Raw genomic sequence first — 25294 nt, forward strand, 5'->3', positions numbered from 1 at the left:
CCATAGACCTGTCGCTGTTATTCCACATTGTAAGGTGAAGTGGATGGATTTCACATTGCCGGTGCTCGCAGTCCTACTTGGGGGGAACGTCAGGGTTTGGCAGGACATGAAGGTTGTATCTGCCAATGCTCTCCATCTTCTCTCCTGCCTCCATATCCGCTGGCAGAGAGAAATGTACTCACTGTCAGGAACACCAGAGATTTACTCGTGTATTGGAGAAGAAACAGATCGGAGACTTCTTAAATCTCAAGTCCTTGTGTATGAGCAGGTAAGGAAGATGTGGCGGTCGGAGGACTTCTATAGGCACTCGCGTATAGGAGGAATGGACAAGTGAGCACTGAGTGATGGCATTGGTATATGGTTCATGGTGTCGGTCCGCAGTGTTGATCTGCAGGGTATTAGGAAATTCTTTCATCAAAACATGTGAATTTTTTCCGGTACCCTCCATATCTGATACTTGTTTATCACCCAGGCTCAGAGCGGCGCCTAAGAAGTCGTATTTTTCTTCCTATTTAATACAATTTATTTATTTTTACTTTAATTTTTTCAAAATTTTTCCCATTCCTCTGCAGATAGAGAGTTAAATGGGAACCCATCAGCAGAACCCCCTGTAATACTCCCTGCACCAGACTACATAGCCCCATTCCCGGCAGAGGGTGCCCCTTCTATATGACAGGTAGCGCGCCTTGTCATACATGATGCGCACCCCCTGCTGACCCTGGAGGATAATCTATACTGCACATTCCCGCATCTTTTCTGGAATAAATAATAATAATCCTGCACGTCCTCACCACGCCACTTTTTTGGGAAAGTAACTAAATGAAACAGTTGCAATTTGTTTCCAATTTGCACAATGAAATGCAACTTTTCATGCCTTGTGCACAGTGTAGTGGGGCAGATTTAGGAAGACTGGTGTGATAGAGAGTGGGCTTCATTTATGACAAGGCGCACAACCATTCCTAAATAAGGTGCACCCTCCGGGCCGTGGACCTGCAGGGAAAATATATAAATATAGAATAATATGGACATGCTGCGATTTCCCAAACGTTGCCTATTATGCAGAACAGTAGGAGTTGGTCAGGATTTGTGGCCACTAATCTTTGGCTGCAGTAGAGGAATAGTTTGGTGAGTGCAGTGATATATGGCCCGGCCCTGGCAGTGATATATGGCCCGGCCCTGACAGTGATATATGGCCTGGCCCTGGCAGTGATACATGACCCGGCCCTGGCAGTGATATATGACCCGGCCCTGGCAGTGATATATGGTCCGGCCCTGGCAGTGATACATGACCCGGCCCTGGCAGTGATATATGACCCGGCCCTGGCAGTGATATATGGTCCGGCCCTGGCAGTGATACATGACCCGGCCCTGGCAGTGATATATGACCCGGCCCTGGCAGTGATATATGGCCCGGCCCTGGCAGTGATACATGAACCGGCCCTGGCAGTGATATATGGCCCGGCCCTGGCAGTGATACATGAACCGGCCCTGGCAGTGATATATGACCCGGCCCTGGCAGTGATATATGGCCTGGCCCTGGCAGTGATATATGGCCTGGCCCTGGCAGTGATACATGAACCGGCCCTGGCAGTGATATATGGCCCGGCCCTGGCAGTGATATATGGCCTGGCCCTGGCAGTGATACATGACCCGGCCCTGGCAGTGATATATGACCCGGCCCTGGCAGTGATATATGGCCCGGCCCTGGCAGTGATATATGGCCCGGCCCTGGCAGTGATACATGACCCGGCCCTGGCAGTGATATATGACCCGGCCCTGGCAGTGATATATGGCCCGGCCCTGGCAGTGATACATGAACCGGCCCTGGCAGTGATATATGGTCCGGCCCTGGCAGTGATATATGGTCCGGCCCTGGCAGTGATATATGGTCCGGCCCTGGCAGTGATATATGGTCCGGCCCTGGCAGTGATATATGGCCCGGCCCTGGCAGTGATATATGACCCGGCCCTGGCAGTGATATATGACCCGGCCCTGGCAGTGATATATGACCCGGCCCTGGCAGTGATATATGGTCCGGCCCTGGCAGTGATATATGACCCGGCCTTGGCAGTGATATATGACCCGGCCCTGGCAGTGATATATGGCCTGGCCCTGGCAGTGATACATGACCCGGCCCTGGCAGTGATATATGACCCGGCCCTGGCAGTGATATATGGTCCGGCCCTGGCAGTGATATATGGTCCGGCCCTGGCAGTGATATATGACCCGGCCTTGGCAGTGATATATGACCCGGCCCTGGCAGTGATATATGACCCGGCCCTGGCAGTGATATCTGGCCTGGCCCTGGCAGTGATACATGACCCGGCCCTGGCAGTGATATATGGTCCGGCCCTGGCAGTGATATATGACCCGGCCCTGGCAGTGATATATGGTCCGGCCCTGGCAGTGATATATGGCCCGGCCCTGGCAGTGATATATGACCCAGCCCTGGCAGTGATACATGAACCGGCCCTGGCAGTGATATATGGTCCGGCCCTGGCAGTGATATATGGTCCGGCCCTGGCAGTGATACATGAACCGGCCCTGGCAGTGATATATGGTCCGGCCCTGGCAGTGATATATGGTCCGGCCCTGGCAGTGATATATGACCCGGCCTTGGCAGTGATATATGACCCGGCCCTGGCAGTGATATATGACCCGGCCCTGGCAGTGATATATGGCCTGGCCCTGGCAGTGATACATGACCCGGCCCTGGCAGTGATATATGGTCCGGCCCTGGCAGTGATATATGACCCGGCCCTGGCAGTGATATATGGTCCGACCCTGGCAGTGATATATGGCCCGGCCCTGGCAGTGATATATGACCCAGCCCTGGCAGTGATACATGAACCGGCCCTGGCAGTGATATATGGTCCGGCCCTGGCAGTGATATATGGTCCGGCCCTGGCAGTGATATATGACCCGGCCCTGGCAGTGATATATGACCCGGCCCTGGCAGTGATATATGACCCGGCCCTGGCAGTGATATATGACCCGGCCCTGGCAGTGATATATGACCCGGCCCTGGCAGTGATATATGACCCGGCCCTGGCAGTGATATATGACCCGGCCCTGGCAGTGATATATGGCCTGGCCCTGGCAGTGATATATGACCCGGCCTTGGCAGTGATATATGACCCGGCCCTGGCAGTGATATATGACCCGGCCCTGGCAGTGATATATGGCCCGGCCCTGGCAGTGATATATGGTCCGGCCCTGGCAGTGATATATGACCCGGCCTTGGCAGTGATATATGACCCGGCCCTGGCAGTGATATATGGCCCGGCTGGCCCTGTGACCTGCAATTCAACAATACACATCTGTGTGAGCCTGCAAGGAAGTTGTTTGGAGATCTCCATCCTGTTATTGATTTATCTATGGAAACAAGATGGCTCGCCTCCCCTTCCTCATTGTCAGCCGCTTCTTCATTTACTCCTACTTTAGCTTATGGTTTTCAGCCCTTCTACTAACAATGAACATTATTCTTTATTCTCTGTTGAGCTTTTCCCTCAGCTCTTTCAGGGGCATTTTTTGAGGTTAAAGAAGGGATACAAAATAGAAAATCTCATATCTATCTATCTATCTATCTATCTATCTATCTATCTATCTATCTATCTATCTATCTATCTCCTATCTATCTATCTATCTCCTATCTATCTATCTATCTATCTATCTCCTATCTATCTATCTATCTATCTATCTATCTATCTTCTATCTATCTATCTATCTATCTATCTATCTATCTATCTATCTATCTCCTATCTATTTATCTATCTATCTATCTATCTATCTTCTATCTATCTATCTATCTATCTATCTATCTATCTATCTATCTATCTATCTCCTATCTATCTATCTATCTATCTATCTCCTATCTATCTATCTATCTATCTATCTATCTTCTATCTATCTATCTATCTATCTATCTATCTATCTCCTATCTATTTATCTATCTATCTATCTATCTATCTCCTATCTATCTATCTATCTATCTCCTATCTATCTATCTATCTATCTATCTATCTATCTATCTCCTATCTATCTATCTATCTATCTATCTATCTATCTATCTATCTCCTATCTATCTATCTAGTCTCTTAGTACTTTATTCTGAGCTATTTTTCTCACCCTGTAATATTTTTAGTTTTATATGACAACCAATCAGTCGATATCTCACTCCTGTCTGTACAGTCGCATATTACTTATTATTAAAGCTTGGCTAAGAGAAATGACAGCTGCTCCATAAAACCAATAGCATTCCTATATATTATTTTTTTTGCAGAAATAGCGCCCCTCTTATCAGTAGGCCGTGTAGGGTATTGCAGTTCAGACCTATTTCAGTCAGACGTGTTACCTTGCAAATTTCTGACTGTCAGCAGATTTATATTACAGAATACAACAGAGTGGGTAACAATAAGAGTCCATGTGTCCGGAGTGGCTCCTTAGATTCCAGGTCTGTGTTACTGATACAGCTTTTTTCCGCTGCAGTTTTTAAACAAGGGCATTGCCGTTTCTCGGGTCATGAAGGCCATTACCTCATTGTCTTAATTTAATGATCGCTAGACCCCTTGGCGGCCTCTCGGAGATGTATTCGGAGTCATCAATAATGCAGGATCTCTGATTGCACCTGCATAGTCTTACAGTGCACCTTTAAAAAATGCAGATGTTTGGCCGTCTGGAAAACCTGATGTAAGCATTGTTCTCCTTCCATGGGTCCCGGGAGAAATTAATTGCAATCTAAGGTCCGCACCACATTGAAGATGTCAGTCCTAATGTAAGAGCGGCCTGATCAATGTGGCCAGTGGGTTTGCAGGACTCGTGCCCTCTCTGTATGGCTTGCGAGGAGGTGACAGATTTGGTTTTTTTTTTCTGTGCGGTTTTGTATTACGGCCTTTTAAAAAATCAAACCGTCTTGCTGCAATCTGACAGGAAGCCGGTGGCGTCATGAATTATCTATGAGATCCGAGGCAAAGTGATCCAGATAATGCGAGCGCTGATCTCGCTCCTCCGGGACTGCAAATTTTGCTTTATACAAAAATAAGGGTTCAACTTGTTTTGAGTTTTTCCACTTAAAGTGTTCGTGGAGCCTTCGGGACCCGGAGGAAGACATGTTGTCGGCGTCTGCTAATGACTAAAGAGCAGTAATTAGGACTCTATGACATCACCCAGACATGGAGCACTTTACTACCCCCTCCCCCGGCCACAGCGCTCCCCGGTGACCGCGCCTGATACGGTTACTTCACGATAATTACATCTGAGACTCTTCTTCTGCCAACAGTCCCCTTTGGCCTCCACTTCGCTTCCATCTCATCGTGGATGCTAAAAATATTCATCGCTCTATGTTTGCCTCTACTTTGTATCTATGCGGGGGTGTGGCTTATACTCATGGGTGGGGTCAAGTAGAAAAAAAATCATCTTAAAGGGAATGTATCACCAATGCTTTGATTTATATATTAATACCTAATAGTGAATTTTATCACAATTTTTTTGTTTTTTAATTCTATTTTATTTCCTATTTTCATCCTATCTGAGCTTCTCCTCTGCTCTGTTAACAGCATTTAGTGACACGCTTTACAGCACTTTCATGGTCATAGGCAGTAATGGACTGGAGGCGACTCCTTAAGCTCTATGGGAGAGTTTTGTAGACAAAAAAAAAATACTGTGACCCGTCATCTATTGTCAGTCGTGAATGCAATGATGTGTCAGTGGTGCTACCTCTAAAGGTGTTATCTTCCATTCTAATCTTGTCTGTCTTATCTGTGATGTCAATGAGTTGACTGCTGCAAAAAATAATCTGTAAGAATTGGCAATTGTGCTTCTATTATTAGGCTTCGTGGACAAGGTGAAAATTGCAGGATTTTGTATTTAGGATTAAATATAGATAACAACATGGATTTAAAAGAAAAAAAATCACTTTAGCATTGGGAAGTTCTAGATTTGACCCCTTTTTGAGTTTTTTTATGGGGAGCGAGGTTTTATCGTATAAACAAATATCGTATAAAAAAATCGTATAAAAAAATAGTATAAACTCTAGTCAAGTGATTGGAATTGTAGTTTTGGTTTCTTCTTGTACATTGATCCATTGGAATCTGTAAAGTACAGATGCTAGGATTGGATCTGGTGACTTAGAGTAGATGTTAAAGGGGTCTTCTTTGACATATATCATGACCTATCCCTATTATAGGTCATCATTGTGTGATTGGTGGTGGTCCGACACCCAGGACCTCCACTTGTCAATTGGTGAACAGTGAACAGTGCTGTACATATTATAGAGGCTGTGCTAGATATTGCAGCTCAGACCCATTCTCTTGGATGGGACTGATCTGCTGCTCTATCATAAACATGACATTATTAGGACTGTGCCTCTCCAAATGGCTGACCTATGAGGGTCTCAGATGTTGGAACCCCATCGGTCATATATTGATGCCCCAAAATCTCTGCAGTAGCGTGGCACTATAGCTGACTCTATAGCCCTAAATGTCATCGGGTAGGTAGGGGCCCCGTTATAGATTTTGCATTTGGGCCCAGGAGTTGCATCTTTGCAATAAAACCCTTTAAATAAATTTTAAAAGTTCAGGACTTCTGGTACAAAAAGTGGCGGCTGCTGCAGGTCCAGCGGTCTCCCCATCACGATTCCCCTCGAAATCCCAGATATTCATATGTATACCCCCTGCTGGCTCCGCTCTGGTGACATCACTATCAAAACATCCAGAAATAAATTGTATCAAATAAAAAAACATTCACTTTTTTGTAATTGTCATCCATTACCCACATCGGCTGTTTATTGACTTTATTATAGGATTGCCCTGACTCGGATATTTTTGAACTTTTTCCACTTCAGGGCTGACGGTAAAGTACACAGCTTTCCCACAACCTTTCTATCTGAGGCTCTGGTCATCAAAGACAAACACGGATTTTATAAATGTATCTGCAGTTGTCAGATGATGATCGATCTTCTGATCGTCCCTTAGGGGCCCCCGAGGTCAAGAACTGAATAAATACAAAGACTGGTCTAATATTCTCTGGCTTCACTTTTGTACCATAATTTTAAAGGGATTTTAACATTATATACATTGGATATGTCATAAATGTCTGATAGATGTGCGTTCTGACTAGAACCAGCATATCACCCCAGTCCTGCAGATAGATAGGTTACTGTCACCAGAACCAGCATATCACCCCAGCCCTGCAGATAGATAGGTTACTGTCACCAGAACCAGCATATCACCCCAGCCCTGCAGATAGATAGGTTACTGTCACCAGAACCAGCATATCACCCCAGCCCTGCAGATAGATAGGTTACTGTCACCAGAACCAGCATATCACCCCAGCCCTGCAGATAGATAGGTTACTGTCACCAGACCCAGCATATCACCCCAGCCCTGCAGATAGATAGGTTAGTGTCACCAGAACCAGCACATCACCCCAGCCCTGCAGATAGATAGGTTACTGTCACCAGACCCAGCATATCACCCCAGTCCTGCAGATAGATAGGTTACTGTCACCAGAACCAGCATATCACCCCAGTCCTGCAGATAGATAGGTTACTGTCACCAGAACCAGCATATCACCCCAGTCCTGCAGATAGATAAGTTACTATCACCAGACCCAGCATATCACCCCAGCCCTGCAGATAGATAGGTTACTGTCACCAGACCCAGCATATCACCCCAGTCCTGCAGATAGATAGGTTACTGTCACCAGAACCAGCATATCACCCCAGCCCTGCAGATAGATAGGTTACTGTCACCAGACCCAGCATATCACCCCAGCCCTGCAGATAGATAGGTTACTGTCACCAGAACCAGCATATCACCCCAGCCCTGCAGATAGATAGGTTACTGTCACCAGAACCAGCATATCACCCCAGCCCTGCAGATAGAGAGGTTACTGTCACCAGACCCAGCATATCACCCCAGCCCTGCAGATAGATAGGTTACTGTCACCAGACCCAGTATATCACCCCAGCCCTGCAGATAGATAGGTTACTATCACCAGAACCAGCATATCACCCCAGCCTTGCAGATAGGTAGGTTACTGTCACCAGAACCAGCATATCACCCCAGTCCTGCAGATAGATAGGTTACTGTCACCAGAACCAGCATATCATCCCAGCCCTGCAGATAGATAGGTTACTGTCACCAGAACCAGCATATCACCCCAGCCCTGCAGATAGATAGGTTACTGTCACCAGAACCAGCATATCACCCCAGCCCTGCAGATAGATAGGTTACTGTCACCAGAACCAGCATATCACCCCAGCCCTGCAGATAGAGAGGTTACTGTCACCAGACCCAGCATATCACCCCAGCCCTGCAGATAGATAGGTTACTGTCACCAGACCCAGTATATGACCCCAGCCCTGCAGATAGATAGGTTACTATCACCAGACCCAGCGTATCACCCCAGCTCTGCAGATAGATAGGTTACTATCACCAGAACCAGCATATCACCCCAGCCCTGCAGATAGGTAGGTTACTGTCACCAGAACCAGCATATCACCCCAGTCCTGCAGATAGATAGGTTACTGTCACCAGAACCAGCATATCATCCCAGCCCTGCAGATAGATAGGTTACTGTCACCAGAACCAGCATATCACCTCAGTCCTGCAGATAGATAGGTTACTGTCACCAGAACCAGCATATCACCCCAGCCCTGCAGATAGATAGGTTACTGTCACCAGTACCAGCATATCACCCCAGCCCTGCAGATAGATAGGTTACTGTCACCAGAACCAGCATATCACCCCAGCCCTGCAGATAGATAGGTTACTGTCACCAGAACCAGCATATCACCCCAGTCCTGCAGATAGATAGGTTACTGTCACCAGAACCAGCATATCACCCCAGTCCTGCAGATAGATAGCTTACTGTCACCAGACCCAGCATATCACCCCAGCCCTGCAGATAGATAGGTTACTGTCACCAGAACCAGCATATCACCCCAGCCCTGCAGATAGATAGGTTACTGTCACCAGACCCAGCATATCACCCCAGCCCTGCAGATAGATAGGTTACTGTCACCAGAACCAGCATATCACCCCAGCCCTGCAGATAGATAGGTTACTGTCACCAGACCCAGCATATCACCCCAGCCCTGCAGATAGATAGGTTACTGTCACCTAAATCAAACAGTGCTTTCCCTTTGTGAATTGGTCCATTGCCAAGTTATCTTGTTTTTTAGTACAACAAGGACATTGCCGTTGCTCCGAACATGTAAGTGGTAACACCTTCATTGCATTTCCATATTGACACTGTTTGATTCAGGTGACCCTGACCTATCTGTGGGACTTGGTTCCGATGACAGACTTCCTCCAAAAAGTGGCCTCGGTATTGTCTTTCCCCCCATATTATAAGCCAAGAATCTACTAATAACCTTATCCCAGTCCACAAGTGTTTGGGAATATTCTCTCTTATTATGTCAGCATTGGAAATTACAAGTGAGAATCTTTGACAAGTACAATTAGAGCCATGTGCACATTGGTGCACGCTTCGCTTCCTGGCAGTGTGGATTGACGTGACAGAACTATTGAGGATTGAGGTTTTTCTGCAAGGCTGCACTTTGCACTCAGACTAGCTCTCGGGGTAGAATGTATCTTCTGAGTATTTTAATTCTTTTTGGTCTGACTTAAGATCCAGTGGATGGGCCATTACATCACGTGGTAGATGAAGCGTGAAACAATAATCCTCTTCAAGGAGATTTTGTTATTCCCTGAAGTCGTATTCGCCGCTACCTGCACAATACTTGGTGACTGTATCGGGCACACATTTAGAGTATTCTTATTCTATAAAGCTGTGTCCACTTCATTATACAGTAACATAACCATATGATGATATTATTAGGGATAGAATTAAAGGGGCGTCCCATAAATCACAAGTTATTCCTAGGATATATGTCCCACCAATGGGACCCTGAACCATCATGATAGCTTGAGTCCCGGGTCCCCTGTTTGCATGGATCGGTGGATACATTATGGGCTGATTTACATCAGAAAAGTGGTGGTGTTGGTTTAAGATCTTGATCTTGGTCTCTTCAGTCTTTATAGCTTGTTGCGCACCACCTCTGCCATCTAGCAGCGGTGGCCAGGCTGATCTTAGTCCCTTTCCCCGGCCACCATTATTTGCTGCTCTTCACAACGAATGATGACTAATGAAGCCTAATGTTGACTCTTCACAGTATATTCAGCTGCTAATCCCTGCTAGGACTGAGAACCTTTTAATTCACCAATTTGTCCCTGAAACCTGGAAGTAGAAGGGAGAGGAGACAGGAGCGCAGGTGAAACCCTGAGATGGGGAAATCCCTTTAATCGTTTTGCTTTAAGAAAAACTGCTTACCTTGTGATTGACGTGTCTAGCCAAGGCGAAGGAGATATAGACGTCCTTCTAGTGACAGTGTATGAGCCTGGGCATGACATTACTTTTATGTGTTTTTGATATTTTTGCAACCGGTCCAGAATGTAGCAGATACAGATGAAGCAAAGTTCAACTGGACAGTTCTATGGGATTCAAAGAAAGTCAAGTTAACCACGGCCACATCTGTATTTTACCTCTTTCATGTGTTAAAAATTAAAAAAACGGGAAAAATAAACCCGTAAAAGGTTCATTAAATAAATCCTAATAAGCGCCATTCAGCCGCCGGACAGAAAATAAATATTGTAATCCGCTCATTTAATAGAAATATCTTCGCTAAAGCAATTTGATCCTTTTCCTCCATAAATATGTCATTGATGATGGAACATTTGTAAATGAATTTAATTTCCAATAAGTGATGGCCGTAATAAGCGTCATGGCCGCCTCGTGCTCCTCTGGCGAATCATTTCATCTGTCTTTCATACTTAGATCTGATAACTTCATCTCTCTGCCGTAGAAAGGATAATTTGTCACTTCTGGTTTGGGGCGGCGAGATATTCCGGGAGAAGACGTAGAGGATCTTTTTGTTTTCAAAAATCGTATGAGAATGATACATTATCCTGAAGGGAAAGATTGTAACCTTTCTATATTCCGGCTGGATTCACACTAGCATTGGAGTCTACGTAGGAGACACAGAATCCACCTAAAAGAGAAAAGTTCTGCAATATTATAGTCTGTGGGGTCCGCAGGTTTCCTCATGTGGAAACAAGAGATGGAAACCCCAACACAAGAGTGAGCCTAGTGTCAGAACGTGATCCCTGTAACCTATCGATGAGATCAAAGTATCTGCAAGTCGGGGATAAAATAATTGGATTACTGAGGCCACGGCCAAGTTAGATTTCTTGCAATAAGCCACGTGGCCACGTGGTTGATTTGACTTTTTCTCCTCTTCCCAATATTGGGGTTTTGGATAATATTGTGATAACCTTTATAATTTTGTTCATGATCAGGAGTGTACATAGAACGAGACTGAAACCATCAAACGCAAAATGAGCCCCCTTACCATGGTGGTGCAGCTCTGATCAGACAACCTCAAGGTGCTGACACTTCTTAGGGAAAAGCAACGTGACCTCAACCTTATTTGCTAATGTCATGCTGCTTGGGGAGAGGGTTCATACTGCAAAAAATGTAACTATTTCCTGTTTTTCTCCGCCTTTGCCACTTTCCTATAAGGGACGTGGGTCATATTTATGAGCATTTACAATTATTCACTGGCATAAAGGACTCCTTAAAGGGGTGGCCCATTATGGTCCCTTATCTCCTATCCATAGCAAAGGGGACAAGTGTGCAATTGCTGGGGTCTCGATCTCCAAATCCTCCAGTGATGAGGAGGATGGGGGGGAACAAAAGTCTCCCTTTTGAAGCCGACGCTCCATTTACATCTATGGAGCTTACAGTCTTGGCAGCTCTATAGAAGCGAATGGAGCATTGGGCGCGCAAGCACACCGGATCGCCAGTCATAAAGAGGCCTTAGGGAGAACACTGGGGGACATGTAGTTCATACAAGTCCATATAACCTAGTACAGGATAAGGACATTAAGGGGACCTCCTCTATGAGCAAGAACGAAGGGCTAGTTTCTACGAGCTGCCCCCATTCTGGCTTACCCATGCCCCCTCTACAGTATATATGGACGTTCATCTGATACTATAATTATGACCATGGCTTCCCCAAACTCGGTTTTCTGGGTGTGGGGAGCAGGGCCTGGGTCGATCACCCCATCATTCTGCAAGGGGTTGCCTTAGATAAAAAAATTTCTGATTTTACTTCTGAGCAAATATCTCTTTTACCAACTCAGAATATAAAATTTAATATAATATGTAAAAATATCTAAAAATATTCTACAGCAAATATCTGACATCACTAAGAGAGAATCTGCGCGTTATTTTTGCATATATTGTATCACTTCCTGCTGATTTTTTTTTCAACCTAAAAAGTAGCATTTAATAATTTCCTTGTTGCTAAAAAATTCCCAAAGTGCAGCAATAATGTAATTTTTTTTTACAAGATAATTGCTTTATGCAAATGTCACCCCAAAGACGTGAATGGTCATGAATAATCTCAGTTTAGTTCCTGATTCCTATGATAGTTACACACACGAGCACTTGTTTAAGAATGTACCTTCAGGATTTCTATGACTTTGCACCTAGTTTAAGGGCAGTTTTCTGTGTCCTCAATAGGGTTACAGCTTACGGCCACAACGACAAAGCCCAGTCCTACGAACCCAGACTCATGTCATCATAGAACCTAAATTTGGTTCAGTAGGACGAGCAGGACTTCTAAGGTTAAGGTTGTAGTATGGCTGCTATGGTAAATTTCAATGTTGGGGTGAAACATTCCCATTCTCTCATACTCCAGTTCTCTTGATCAGTTGGACACCCAATAATCTGTAAGTCATCCTATATCCTATGGATAGGGACTAAGTTTCTCAGTAGAGTTGAGCGATCGGGATCGGAAAAGATTGGATTCCGATCGGCGATCGAGTCAATTTCACGATTGTGATCGGAATTTCAATCCTGATCTTATCCAGCATGATCGAGGTCGGAGGTTATCTCAAGATCGGCTCAACCCTTTTCCCATAGAGAAGCTTTGACTAGGGTTGAGTGATCGGGATCGGAAAGGTCGGATTCCGATCGGTGATCGAGCAAATTTTGGGATCAGAAATCAGATTTTAAATTCGATCCTGAAATCTCAAGATCGGCTCAACCCTATTTCTCAGATGAAATCCAACCTCAAGATTTGGCCAACAATCCACTTCTCTTTGTCGTCCAGCGTAGTCTTCGGACCGACCCATCAGAGAATTGGAAGATCTTCTGAAAAAACCCAGACTCTAACCCAAGACTATGAACTATGAAGTGTATTATGGTCTGTTTCCTATGGGTTTTTGGAGGCCCAAGGAACAAGTCCCAAATCTAACATTGCCAATGTTCTGGATCCTTTTTACATCCATGAAGTGTCATTGTGACTACCATAACCTCTATTTCCAGACTTCCATATTCATATTATTCTATAGGCAGCGGGTAGGGTTGAGCCGATCTTGACTTTTCAGGATTGATTTTAAAATCCGATTTCTGATCATTTTTCATTTGAACCCGATCTCGATCCCAATTCCGATCCCAATGTAAGTCAATGAGAATTTTTTATTAATCAGAGATCGGATTTTAAAAGCAATCCTATTCGCTATACAGCATGGAATCTAACAATTGTTAGAATCCAGGTTCTGTAGTGAATCACTAAAGTAGCCAGAGGATTTTTTTTTTATCCTCTGGCTACTTAGTCCCCCCTGGTGTCCACTTACCTCCAGAGATGGCTGGTCCCGTGCCCGGTGTTCTCCTTCTTCTTCGCCTCGCTGCCGCTCCACCCTGCTCTTCTCGCCTCGCTGCCCCCTCCCTGCCAGGTTAGGAGAGTGTGGGCGGGTTAGGAGAGTGTGGGCGGGTACTGGAAGGTGAGACGTCACATCTCCCTGCCATGTACCCGCCCACACTCTCCTAGGCCACAAGCCCCGCCTTCCTTGCTCTTTAAACACTATCCTGGGAGGCGGCGGCAGCGAGGCGAGAAGAGCAGCGTGGAGAGGCAGCGAGGCGAAGAAGAAGGAGAATACCGGGCACCGGAGCAGCCATCTTTGGAGGTAAGTAGCTACTAGAGATGTTAGTTTAGTCTCCCATTAGAATGAATGGAGGCAGCCGGCGCGCAGGGGGTTAAGGCTGTGTGCCGGCTGCTTCCATTCATTCCTATGGAACTGCAGCGGAGCCTTCACACTGAGTATACACTCCACTCAGAATGAGCAGAGCGTATACTCAGTGTGAAGGCTAAGCAAAGCATTGTGGGAAATAGTACCGATCTCGATCCCACCTAAAAAGATCGTGTTCGGAATTCCGATCGCGATCGTGAAATTTTCTCGATCGCCGATCGGAATCCGATCTTTCCCGAACACGATTGCTCAACCCTAGCAGCGGGTTATTATAGAATGTTCCGTACAGTAATTGTTACAATCGTTCAGGTTATCTCTATGGCTGTCGTCTTCTTCTCCGTTGACCCTTGACACATTCGTAGGTGATATTATCTGTCCCCATAGGATCCCTCTAGGCACATCCTTATTCTTAGGTTTTTCTTCTTTCTCATAAAGGAAGTGAGGTTTTTCTGTACGTTTTCAGATTTTGGCCTCCCACTCACGAGCCGCCCACCATGGACAGATCTCCTTCATCTTTTTCAGTTTAGTGCTATACAGCATGCAGCGTATTTACAACTGCGGCTTGTCATTATAAGGCTTAGACGGATCTGCACGAGAGCCTTCATGTCTAATAATAGTGTTCTGCAGCCCTAAGAGGTTTATGACATTCAAGGGGATTCTGCAGAAAGGAGCAAAAATTGGAGCGTCACTGCGTCTAAATGTACGAGAAACCTTCATATATGTTATTGTGTATCATAGAAATTGTATCCAAATTGTGCAAATAATAAATAATAGATTTTGATTTTTCCAAGTTTTTGGGCAGGGTATCGCCCTCTCTCCTTGACCTATTGTAAACGTGAATTCTCTGTGATGTAATGGACACTCCCTTTAAAGGAATATACGGCTGTCAATATAAGCGGGAGACATCGGGTTACCATGTAAACTTCGCGGAACTAGTGCGACCCATTTTAGACTCATACTTGCTACAAAGACTAATAAACCCGCCATACTGAGCTCATGCATTGCATTCATTTTATACTGGTAACGGGTCTAGAAATTCGGTCCAAAAATCCATGACAAAATCCGATTTTAGCTGCAATTTTCAGCCATTGCGCTGCATTCGGTGAACTATATGGCGGTGGATTTCCACAACAGATAAGGCTTTGAAAATCTGAAGCTCTTTGTGAACGGGACTGGGCTGCAGTACCAGACACGGCCCATCAACAAGAGTGGCGCTGTTTCTAAGAAAGTTGTAGATTAGGGTTGAGCGATCGGGATCGGAAAAGATCGGATTCCGATCTTTTCTCGCGGGATCAAGGTCGGAGGCTACTGGCCACTCTGGGAAAAGCTAACAATGATTGGCCAGTGGCCAAGCATTGTGGGAAATAACCTCCGACCTCGATCCCGTGGGAAAAGATCGGAATCGGAATCCGATCTTTTCTGATCCCGATCGCTCAACCCTATTGTAGATGTCTTTTTGTAATTTTAAGAATCCCTTTAAATTTGGAATTTTTTTTTGCATGTAATTTAGTTTTTTCTTTTTTTTGCACATCCCTCCTGATCTCTGTCCCGCCTTGTGCGTTCCGTATTGTGTTTATGTTCCCATAGTGATAGCAGGGAGTGGAGCTGTCTGGTGCTTTAGGAAGATGATCCAATTCAGAAAGTATTTGAAAAGTCGTATCAGATTAACACATTACACATCGACCCTGAAGATGCGGCCGAGGAGCTCCAGAAATAGCTCTTACACCCAGATCACGCAGCAATCAGAAGGAGAAGTTATTGCAATTCTATTCTGTGCCCTGAAATTCCAAAAAAATGCTAAAAATGAACAACTTTGAAAAATAAATAATAACTGGAAGTTCATTTTTATTAGAATTATTGCAGATATTGGTGTCCATTTCCTGGCAGGCAGCGCTTTGCGGTTCTTCCCAGTGCTCCGCACACTTTATGTTACAATTATACCTATGGGAAAACCGCTAGCGTTTCCATAGGTATAATCGACATGCTGCGATTTCCAAAACCGTGACGGTTACAACATGTCCGCACCACAGTTTTGTAAATTGCAACGTGTCTACACCGCGGTTTTGTAAATTGCAACATGTCTGCACCGCGGTTTTGTAAATTGCAACGTGTCTGCACCGCGGTTTTGTAAATTGCAACGTGTCTGCACCACGGTTTTGTAAATTGCAACGTGTCTGCACCGCGGTTTTGTAACTTGCAACGTGTCTGCACCACGGTTTTGTAAATTGCAACGTGTCTGCACCGCGGTTTTGTAAATTGCAACGTGTCTGCACCGCGGTTTTGTAAATTGCAACGTGTCCGCACCGCGGTTTTGTAAATTGCAACGTGTCCGCACCACGGTTTTGTAAATTGGAACGTGTCCGCTCCGCGGTTTTGTAAATTGCAACATGTCTGCACTGCGGTTTTGTAAATTGCAACATGTCTGCACCGCTGTTTTGTAAATTGCAACGTGTCTGCACCGCGGTTTTGTAAATTGCAACGTGTCCGCACCACGGTTTTGTAAATTGCAACGTGTCTGCACCGCGGTTTTGTAAATTGCAATGTGTCCGCACCGCGGTTTTGTAAATTGGAACGTGTCTGCTCCGCGGTTTTGTAAATTGCAACGTGTCTGCACTGCGGTTTTGTAAATTGAAACGTGTCTGCACCGCTGTTTTGTAAATTGCAACATGTCTGCACCGCGGTTTTGTAAATTGCAACGTGTCCGCACCACGGTTTTGTAAATTGGAACATGTCTGCTCCACGGTTTTGTAAATTGCAACGTGTCTGCACTGCGGTTTTGTAAATTGCAACGTTTCTGCACCGCTGTTTTGTAAATTGCAACGTGTCTGCACCGCGGTTTTTATTGCAGAGTGGGCATGAGATATGCTAGAATCTCATCCAGTTTGCCCTTACTGTAAAATACAGCAATTTTTTTTTTTCCCGTGGCGTTTCCAGTGAGGGTAAACCACGGCATTTCCGTCCCTGGCCTAAAAGCGCAGTGTTTTACAGTATCGGAAAAGCGGATGGGAGTCTAGCAAATCTCATTTCCATTCTGCGGTCAAAACTGTGGTGCGGGGTTTAGGAAACACCAGCGGTTTCCCCATAGGTATCATTGTAACAGAAAGTCCACGGAAGGGGACAACACGGTGGCTCAGTGGTTAGCGCTGCAGCCTTGCACGCTGGAGTCCTGGGTTCGATTCCTGCCAGGAACAACATCTGCAAGGAGTTTGTATGCCAGGACTATATCCCTCTATGGGGCTCACGATCTACATAAAAGAAAACAAAGTCCACGGAAGGAAAACTCTGCAAACTTTATGTCCAAAGCGTTGTGGGAACAACTGCAAGGCGCTGCTGCCGCGGTTTTTCCCGCAGTGTTTTTTTTGCTGCGGGACGTCCCATGGGGCCTTAGCCTAAAGGACTTTTCCAGGACTTTGATAGTGATAAGATTGATTAAAATATTATTGATTAGATTGGTAAAATATAAGGCCCGGGACCCCCCACCGATCAGCTGTTTACGAGCTTGCTGCTCTCGGGTGAGCATCACATGCAATGCCAAATGCAGCCACTATACAATGTATGGCGCTGTGCTTGATAAGTAGTGAAGAGGACACAGCGTTCGATATCATAGTCCTGGAAGTGTATATAGGGCAACCTACATGTTTATTTTATTGGAAATATCCTGTCTTTGTTTGAAAGGCCGATACATGGAGTTGGTAGGCCATACCACCGACTCTGACTCCTTCATATATGGCTGACAACCGTGGTCAGACAGAAGCAGTAATGATCCTCTAATTCATTAATAAGTCAGTGATGGATTCCTATGAAATAAATATGTAACAAAGTCATTCATGATAGAATATTAATAATATAATTCTTTTTTTTTTCTTTTTTTTTTTTAATTTTTAATTTTTGTTGACTCCCAATTCCACCCAATCTCGCCCTGACTTTGAATCTACAACGTCAACACCGCAGCCTTATTTTTACAATTTTTTTTACCTTAATATACTGCCCCTGAGCAACACGGGGGTGATATACTGGCGGGTATATATGACAGTATTCAGCATCTTATTTGGTGCGGGATCCATGATGGATATGACGGATCTGCTTGTAATGGATTTGACGTCTCCGCTTATTTTTATCTGCGTTTTGGATTCTATTTCTCCTTGTATTTCTTCCACTCGAGCGCCTTGAAATGGCTGAAACCTGAGCCCTGGTCCTTTCTAGGGCAGCTGGAGCCTGTGCTGCATCATCCAAATGAGCGCCGTTCAGACACAATCCATTATTAACAATTGCACCCGACCGGGATCTTTTAGGATTGTGAGTAGTTGTGCTGTGAGACGGACGCAAGGGGTTAACTGGTCTTTAGCGAATAAAGGGCACGTGAGGGCTTGTAGGGAGCTGCACTATAGTAAAAACAAACCCAAATACGAAGCCCAAGCAGGTCATTGGTCCTTTCTCTTAATCTTTATACATTGGGATATGACATATATGGCATGAGGCCCCATAGGATAGCGGAGTAATAGCTGATCAGTGGGGTTCTGACTGCTAAGGGTAAGTTTGCATGGATGATATTGCTACAGATTTGGGGTCGAATTCCGCCTGTGAATCAGCAGCAGATTCCACCTCGATGGGAGCAGGAGGCTGAAAAAATAAGCGTCCTGCTCTATCATGGCCCGGGTTCCTTGGCTTATTCAGCACCACATTTCGCGGCTCAAGACTCCCTTCCTTTGGGCCTATAACCAGAAGCAGAAAGCATTGGGTAACCCATTGCATTGGAAAATGGAGAGTAATTTCACTCTAAGACCCCCACTAATCCTGAAAACACGGGGTGTTTAACCCTATTGTGAAGGCAGTGAAACCGCTGTTGCAACCCCGCACCCATTCACTTCAAGGGTAGACATGTTATCTCCGGAGCTCCCATTAAAGTGAATGGGAAAGGGGGCATCTGGATCTACAAAATTTTCAGCTATGGTTACCATAAGGGTAAAACTCACTGCATTCTCAGGGTCAGTGGGGTTCTCAGTGGTCAGACCCCCCACCGATCCTACGGAGAAATATTTCTCATGTCATGACCCCGATATATTTGGTTCTTCTCCCGTAAAGGGCCAGAACAACAAAAATCTCAGAAAAATCCTTTAACCATAATAGGATTCTGCTGTATTTTGTAGGACATTTCTGAGCAGTCATTCTCTCCCTCACCATCTCCTTCTTGCTATAGTAAAGGGGGGTATCGGCACTCCTTGGGGAGAGACCTCCATATAGGTGTGTGGAGACTTATTAAGCCTTTAGCACTCCACTTTGCAAGGGAGTGACATCAGGGAAGACAGGCTTGCAAATTCCAGTGAGCGCCCTCTATTGGTTTGCAACACTGAGGCACCTGACTTCCTAATTACATCATGGAAGACAGATTTGCATATTCTTCCCATAGCTTCTTGCTATAGTAAGGGATATATACGCGTGGCAGATTTGGGCCACACATTCAGATGAAACACCGTAGGCCGCGGGTCCATATCATGAACATGGACGACCCATTCTCAGGGTTCTGTTGTTGGTTCTTCCCAAATGGCTGACCGTAGAAGTAATGTTGCCGGTATTTTCTCTTCTTCTATAAAACTGAATGTTTTTGTTCTTATTTGCAGATTGACTTGGAACCAGAAGGAAAGGTTTACGTGGTGATAGATCTCTCTGGCTCCTCGGGGGAAGGTAAGGACGTACTTTATAAAAGGTTCTCCTAAAAAAGTTGGTTGGGAACGTGTGGTGGACACGAGACTACATTGTGGACTAGATAGGCCGCCTTCTTAGTCACCGGTATTTGGGCATTGCTCGGAGGTGTCGCTCCATGGATGTCCTATTGGGTTCACCAGGGAGAACAACACTGTTATGGTGCCCATTCAGAAGGGGACAAATAGAATGAACAGACTACACGGGGTTTGTTTGTAGTCTATAACCATCGAGACACATAGGTCTGCATAGGAGCTGTAAACCTTCAAGCTTGTTTGCTACATTGTCCCATATCTTACCAAGTGGGTTGCAAAAAAACAAGTATGTCCTGAGCAGATTACCAAAGCTTTTTGGGAACGTAGAAATTCCCTTTAAATATTTTGGCATCAGGGCCTTTGTCCTTGTTCCTCAGTTGCTAATTATTTTGGAGGTATTTGTCTTGGCGATTCCTTCCAGTTCCCGCTTTGGATGTGAGCGGTGTACCACATAATTAGAAAAGCGATTGTTATGTAACGTGGTTGATTCACAGCTTCCATCTGCTGTCGAGATGTTTGTGCCAGCTCCTTCGCTGGCCCAGGCGGCTGTGCTTGTGCTTTGCACGTCTTTCCCGCGGCCTTCGGTGGGGATTTTTACACCCTTGTTTAATACTGTGCAAAGTTGTTAACAAATAGTTAATGGTAATCTGCGCTCGCATGAATGGGCTGCGTTTCCCTAACTTTGACAGCTAGTGTTTATGGACATTTGCTTCCTTGCCCATTTTAGCAGCCTCATGTCACGATGCCGAATAATTCCGGCTGTTTCTAGGTATCGCTAACAGGGCTAAGCCTCTCCGAGGTTTTCTAGACACTGTCTTAGAAAAGCACAACCCAAAACCCTTGGCGAAATTCCAGGTTTGGTGCTTCGGGGTTATTAAGTGTAAGAAGCCGGATGACTTTAGCGGAGAGTCGGGGCCCTTTAACCCATGAGATACTGTAACATATAAAGAAAGAATATTGGGTACCCAAAGAAGATTTTGGCTCTGGTCTTACCCCAGGGCAGGGGGACAATGTTTGTGACCAGGTTGGGTTGTGTATTGGTCGTGGTTTGCAGTTCACATTTGCGTCTGAGTCTTTGTTGGACTTTTTACTCCACTGGCTTCAGTTATTTAAAGGATGGACACCCAACGGACGCCATTTTAGTCAATGGGGTCCATCGGCCTCCATGTTTTACCAATATTGTGAACCAAGGGTTAGGCTTCCATGGAGAAAAGTTTCCATGCACAATGAAAGTAGACCATCACTACAGGTCCAAGGCTTCTGCTGACTGGTGGGGACACTATTTCATGTAACCCGCTGACATCTAGATACATATATCCCTCTCTACTCTACACGTTATTTGCACAGCTCTCTTTGCCCATGTGGCCTTGCATGTTATGTCCTTCAGCTGCAAGTCGACCTCCTGCCCGAAGCAGGCCATCTCGCCATCTTGTTCCCTACGAAGTGTTAGAACCACCCTTAAATATTGTGCCATTTCCCTCCTTGGGTAGCCAGGGTTTTGCCTGATGACAATGAGTTGCACCAGAGCATAGCAAAAAAATAGGTCGGTGCACATCTTGGGTGCAACTTAGTTCCAACCCTAAGGAATCATTATGCAATACATTATCCAGACAATGCCAGAACACTGACGTGCAAGAACAATGTAACACATGCAACGGAACACATACAATGTAACACATACAGTGGAACACATACAGTGTAACACATACAATGTAACACATACAATGTAACACATGCAACGGAACACATGCAATGGAACACATACAATGTAACACGTGCAACGGAACACATACAATGGAACACATACAATGTAACACATACAATGTAACACACACAATGTAATACATGCAATGGAACACATACAATGGAACACATACAATGGAACACATACAATGGAACACATACAATGTAACACATGCAACGGAACACATACAACGGAACACATACAATGTAACACATGCAACGGCACACATACAATGTAACACATACAATGTAACACATGCAACGGAACACATGCAACGGAACACATGCAACGGAACACATACAATGTAACACACACAATCTAACACATGCAACGGAACACATACAATGTAACACATACAATATAACACCTACACTGTAACACATACAATGTAACACATACAATGTAACACATGCAACGGAACACATACAATGTAACACATGCAACGGAACACATACAATGTAACACATACAACAGAACACATACAATGTAACACATGCAACGGAACACATACAATGTAACACATGCAACGGAACACATACAATGTAACACATACAATGTAACACATGCAACGGAACACATGCAACGGAACACATGCAACGGAACACATGCAACGGAACACATACAATGTAACACATACAATATAACACCTACAATGTAACACATACAATGTAACACATACAATGTAACACATACAATGTAACACATGCAACGGAACACATACAATGTAACACATACAACGGAACACATACAATGTAACACATACAACAGAACACATACAATGTAACACATGCAACGGAACACATACAATGTAACACATGCAACGGAACACATACAATGTAACACATACAATGTAACACATGCAACGGAACACATACAATGTAACACATGCAACGGAACACATACAATGTACCACATGCAACGGAACACATACAATGTAACACATACAATGTAACACAGGGCCCAACACTAAGCAATAATTCATCTTCAGAGGTTCACCCTTCTCTACTCAAGTCAAAGTCTATGTCAATGATGGAGACATCGTAGCACAACAGCAGATCCCTGTTCTAGTGATTACGGGGTCCGTCATCCAGATATTTATTACCTGTACCTAAATTAAGGGAAACAGCGCCTCTATCCTCCATGGGCTGTGTCAGGTACTGCAGCTTATTCATGAGACTGGGACTGAGTTGCAATACCAGACTCCGTACAAGAGAGGCGCTGTTTCTACAAAAAGAACATTTCATGTAAGTCTGTACAAAAGTGAATTTATTAATTTTATCAGATTTTGATTTTTTATTGTAAAAAAAGATATCTGTGAATTTAAAGCAATAAGACTCAGGTTAGAAAAATAGCGTAACACCATAAAAAGAAAGCCTTAATATCCTGGATCCGCGCCAAGTCTTCTCCAGTCTCGAGATATTACTTTTATTTCATGTGGCTTGAAGGTCTATTAATGATGCCGTGTCTAAGCGCCCGGTGATGTGCCAAGATCCCCCAGCTCGCTGCCACCGGAAAATACACAACATGTCTAAAAGCATTTCTGCCATAGATCAGCCACCTGCAACCGTCCTGCCCCGAGCCGAGGTGCTGTAAGGACAGGACATGTAGGGAAGTTTCCATGGACAGTAACACTGAGGAGCAGGAGTGTCGGCAACAAAACGCAGATCGCGGGGAATAATAGAAGATGAATGTCCTTCCCAAAATACCAAAAATTCTGCACTGGGCGAGTTCTTCATCTATCTTTATAGCGGCTGAAGGTTTTCTGATTCTGAGCTCCAAACCCCCTTGATAATTTTTGAGTACCTGCCTTTACCCCGGAGGGATATTAGAAGCTCACGCTAGCATTGTCCTCCGTTGATCTGGTCCATCGGAACTCCTTCAGAGGAGTCTGAAGGATCCCATTGACTTTAATGGGGTCCATCATTTTAAAACTAAAGCTGGAGAAGGATATAGCCCCCCGTGCAGGACTTTTCCCTTTACCCATTTTCACTGCAACAGAGTGTCCCAATGGAGACCCCAGTACAGATGTCACCATAGCCTCACTGCCCATGGGCTTCAATGTATAAGCAGTATGCGGTAAACTCCTGAGCTCCCTCTAGTGGTAGCTGCTGGTAGTCACAAAATAACCTTTCAGGCTCCATGCACCCTTGTATGCTCCCCAAATCCCATTTACTATCACAAGGGCTGTGAATCCAGGCCACAACTTCGGACAGGTCATATACCTGTCATCATTTTTTACCTATATAAGAAATAGTAAGGACACACAGTGGATTTCTAAAAAATGGGCACTTATTGACTTTTCATTTCATGGATCAGCACCTACTCCATGTAGACGTATCCTTATTCCCGCAGTTATGGGCCTCATGCAGACGATGGCGCTAGCTCACTGCGCTATCCGGGTTTCTCCTTCATTTCTATGGGCCATTACAAGCGCCAAGGATCCATAGGCAGGCCAAGAGTCCGTGCCGAAAAACTCAGGACAGGTCCTATTCCAGTCTGGTTTTGTGGCTGTACTCACTGGCCCCAATGAATGGGTCCGCGGAAGGCACGACCGGTGCTTGAGCGGTACACGATTTACGGTCATGTACATGTTGCTTTTGTCTGCATTTTTACATTAATATTTTTAAAGGGGCTATCCGGGATTTGGTGGTTAGGGGAGCGGTAAGATAAGAAAGCCTACCCAGCTGTCCCCGGGGCGCCATCGTCTGTGTCCATTGAGCTTTGTACTGGTGACACGACTAGATCTGTTTGACACCTCTGGCTGACATACTTACTGTACCATGGTGTTGAATGATGATTTCTATGTTTGTATATCCATGGATGGTAAAGCTGCAGATTTGCCTCCAATAAGGCCGAGTGACAACCCTGGGAGGTGTCATAATGGTGGCCATATTGGTTGTCAGTTTACCCAGAAACGGCCACTTTTTGCCACATTTTACATTCTTAGTTCATGTTTGTTTTTAGAAATCTTTTTTTTTTTTTTAATTCTTGAACTGATTTGCACAATGTCTTGGGCTTTTGTGGCTGCGCAGAGCTCATTTGGCGTAATCCCAGGTACCTAATGGAACATCTGGCAGCTGCCGCCACTTCAGAGTGGGCAGAGATCAATGATGGTTGTCTGACAGAGTTTTGATCATATGAAAGTGTGTGTGTTATACAAGATTAATAATACCGCCTGGCTTCACATGGCGTCGGTGGGTACTGCTCAACTCAAGCGCCACTTGACATACTCCAGCGCCCGCGCTATCTATATAGAGGTGGGTCTACTTGACGTTCAGTACGACGGTTACCATTACTGGGGTTGGAGTTGGGACCGGTTTTGGATGGAATCATAATGTAGTTGATCATTTCTTCCTTAGTGAACAGGGGATTTGACCCCCATTCTAGCGAACAATTGGGGTCCCATGGATCGGACATTTATTGCCAATTGTGCAATAAAACCCTTTAGGTTACATTCACCAGGCGTCCATCTGGCACACAGTCTGTCTCACAAGCCTGGCTTTTTCATCCAGCAAAAAACTGGGAACACCCAATGAATCCCATTAGAGTTTGCAGGGTCCGTCAGGATCTGTTATCATTTGGCCACTCTGCAATGGACCAGAAGAACGGACAGAATGATACAGATATGAACAGACCCTTGAAGGGTTCTTGTGAGTGTTTAATATTGATGACCTATCCTTAGAATTGGCCATCAATTTCTGAATGGTGCGGGTCCG

The 25294-nt window shown here is 45.1% G+C and overlaps 1 protein-coding gene across 1 annotated transcript in view; it reads left to right on the forward strand.

The window, feature by feature from the left end:
* Positions 1-25294, forward strand: part of PRKCE (protein kinase C epsilon) — a 273352-nt gene that overhangs the window by 77903 nt on the left and 170155 nt on the right. Inside the window, exon 2 of the mRNA XM_075267024.1 lies at positions 19718-19781. Within this exon, the coding sequence (XP_075123125.1) occupies positions 19718-19781 (64 nt within the window). The remainder of the gene's footprint in view (positions 1-19717; positions 19782-25294) is intronic.

The sequence above is a fragment of the Leptodactylus fuscus genome, chromosome 3 (genome assembly GCF_031893055.1).
Source record: "Leptodactylus fuscus isolate aLepFus1 chromosome 3, aLepFus1.hap2, whole genome shotgun sequence".
Lineage (NCBI taxonomy): Eukaryota > Metazoa > Chordata > Amphibia > Anura > Leptodactylidae > Leptodactylus > Leptodactylus fuscus.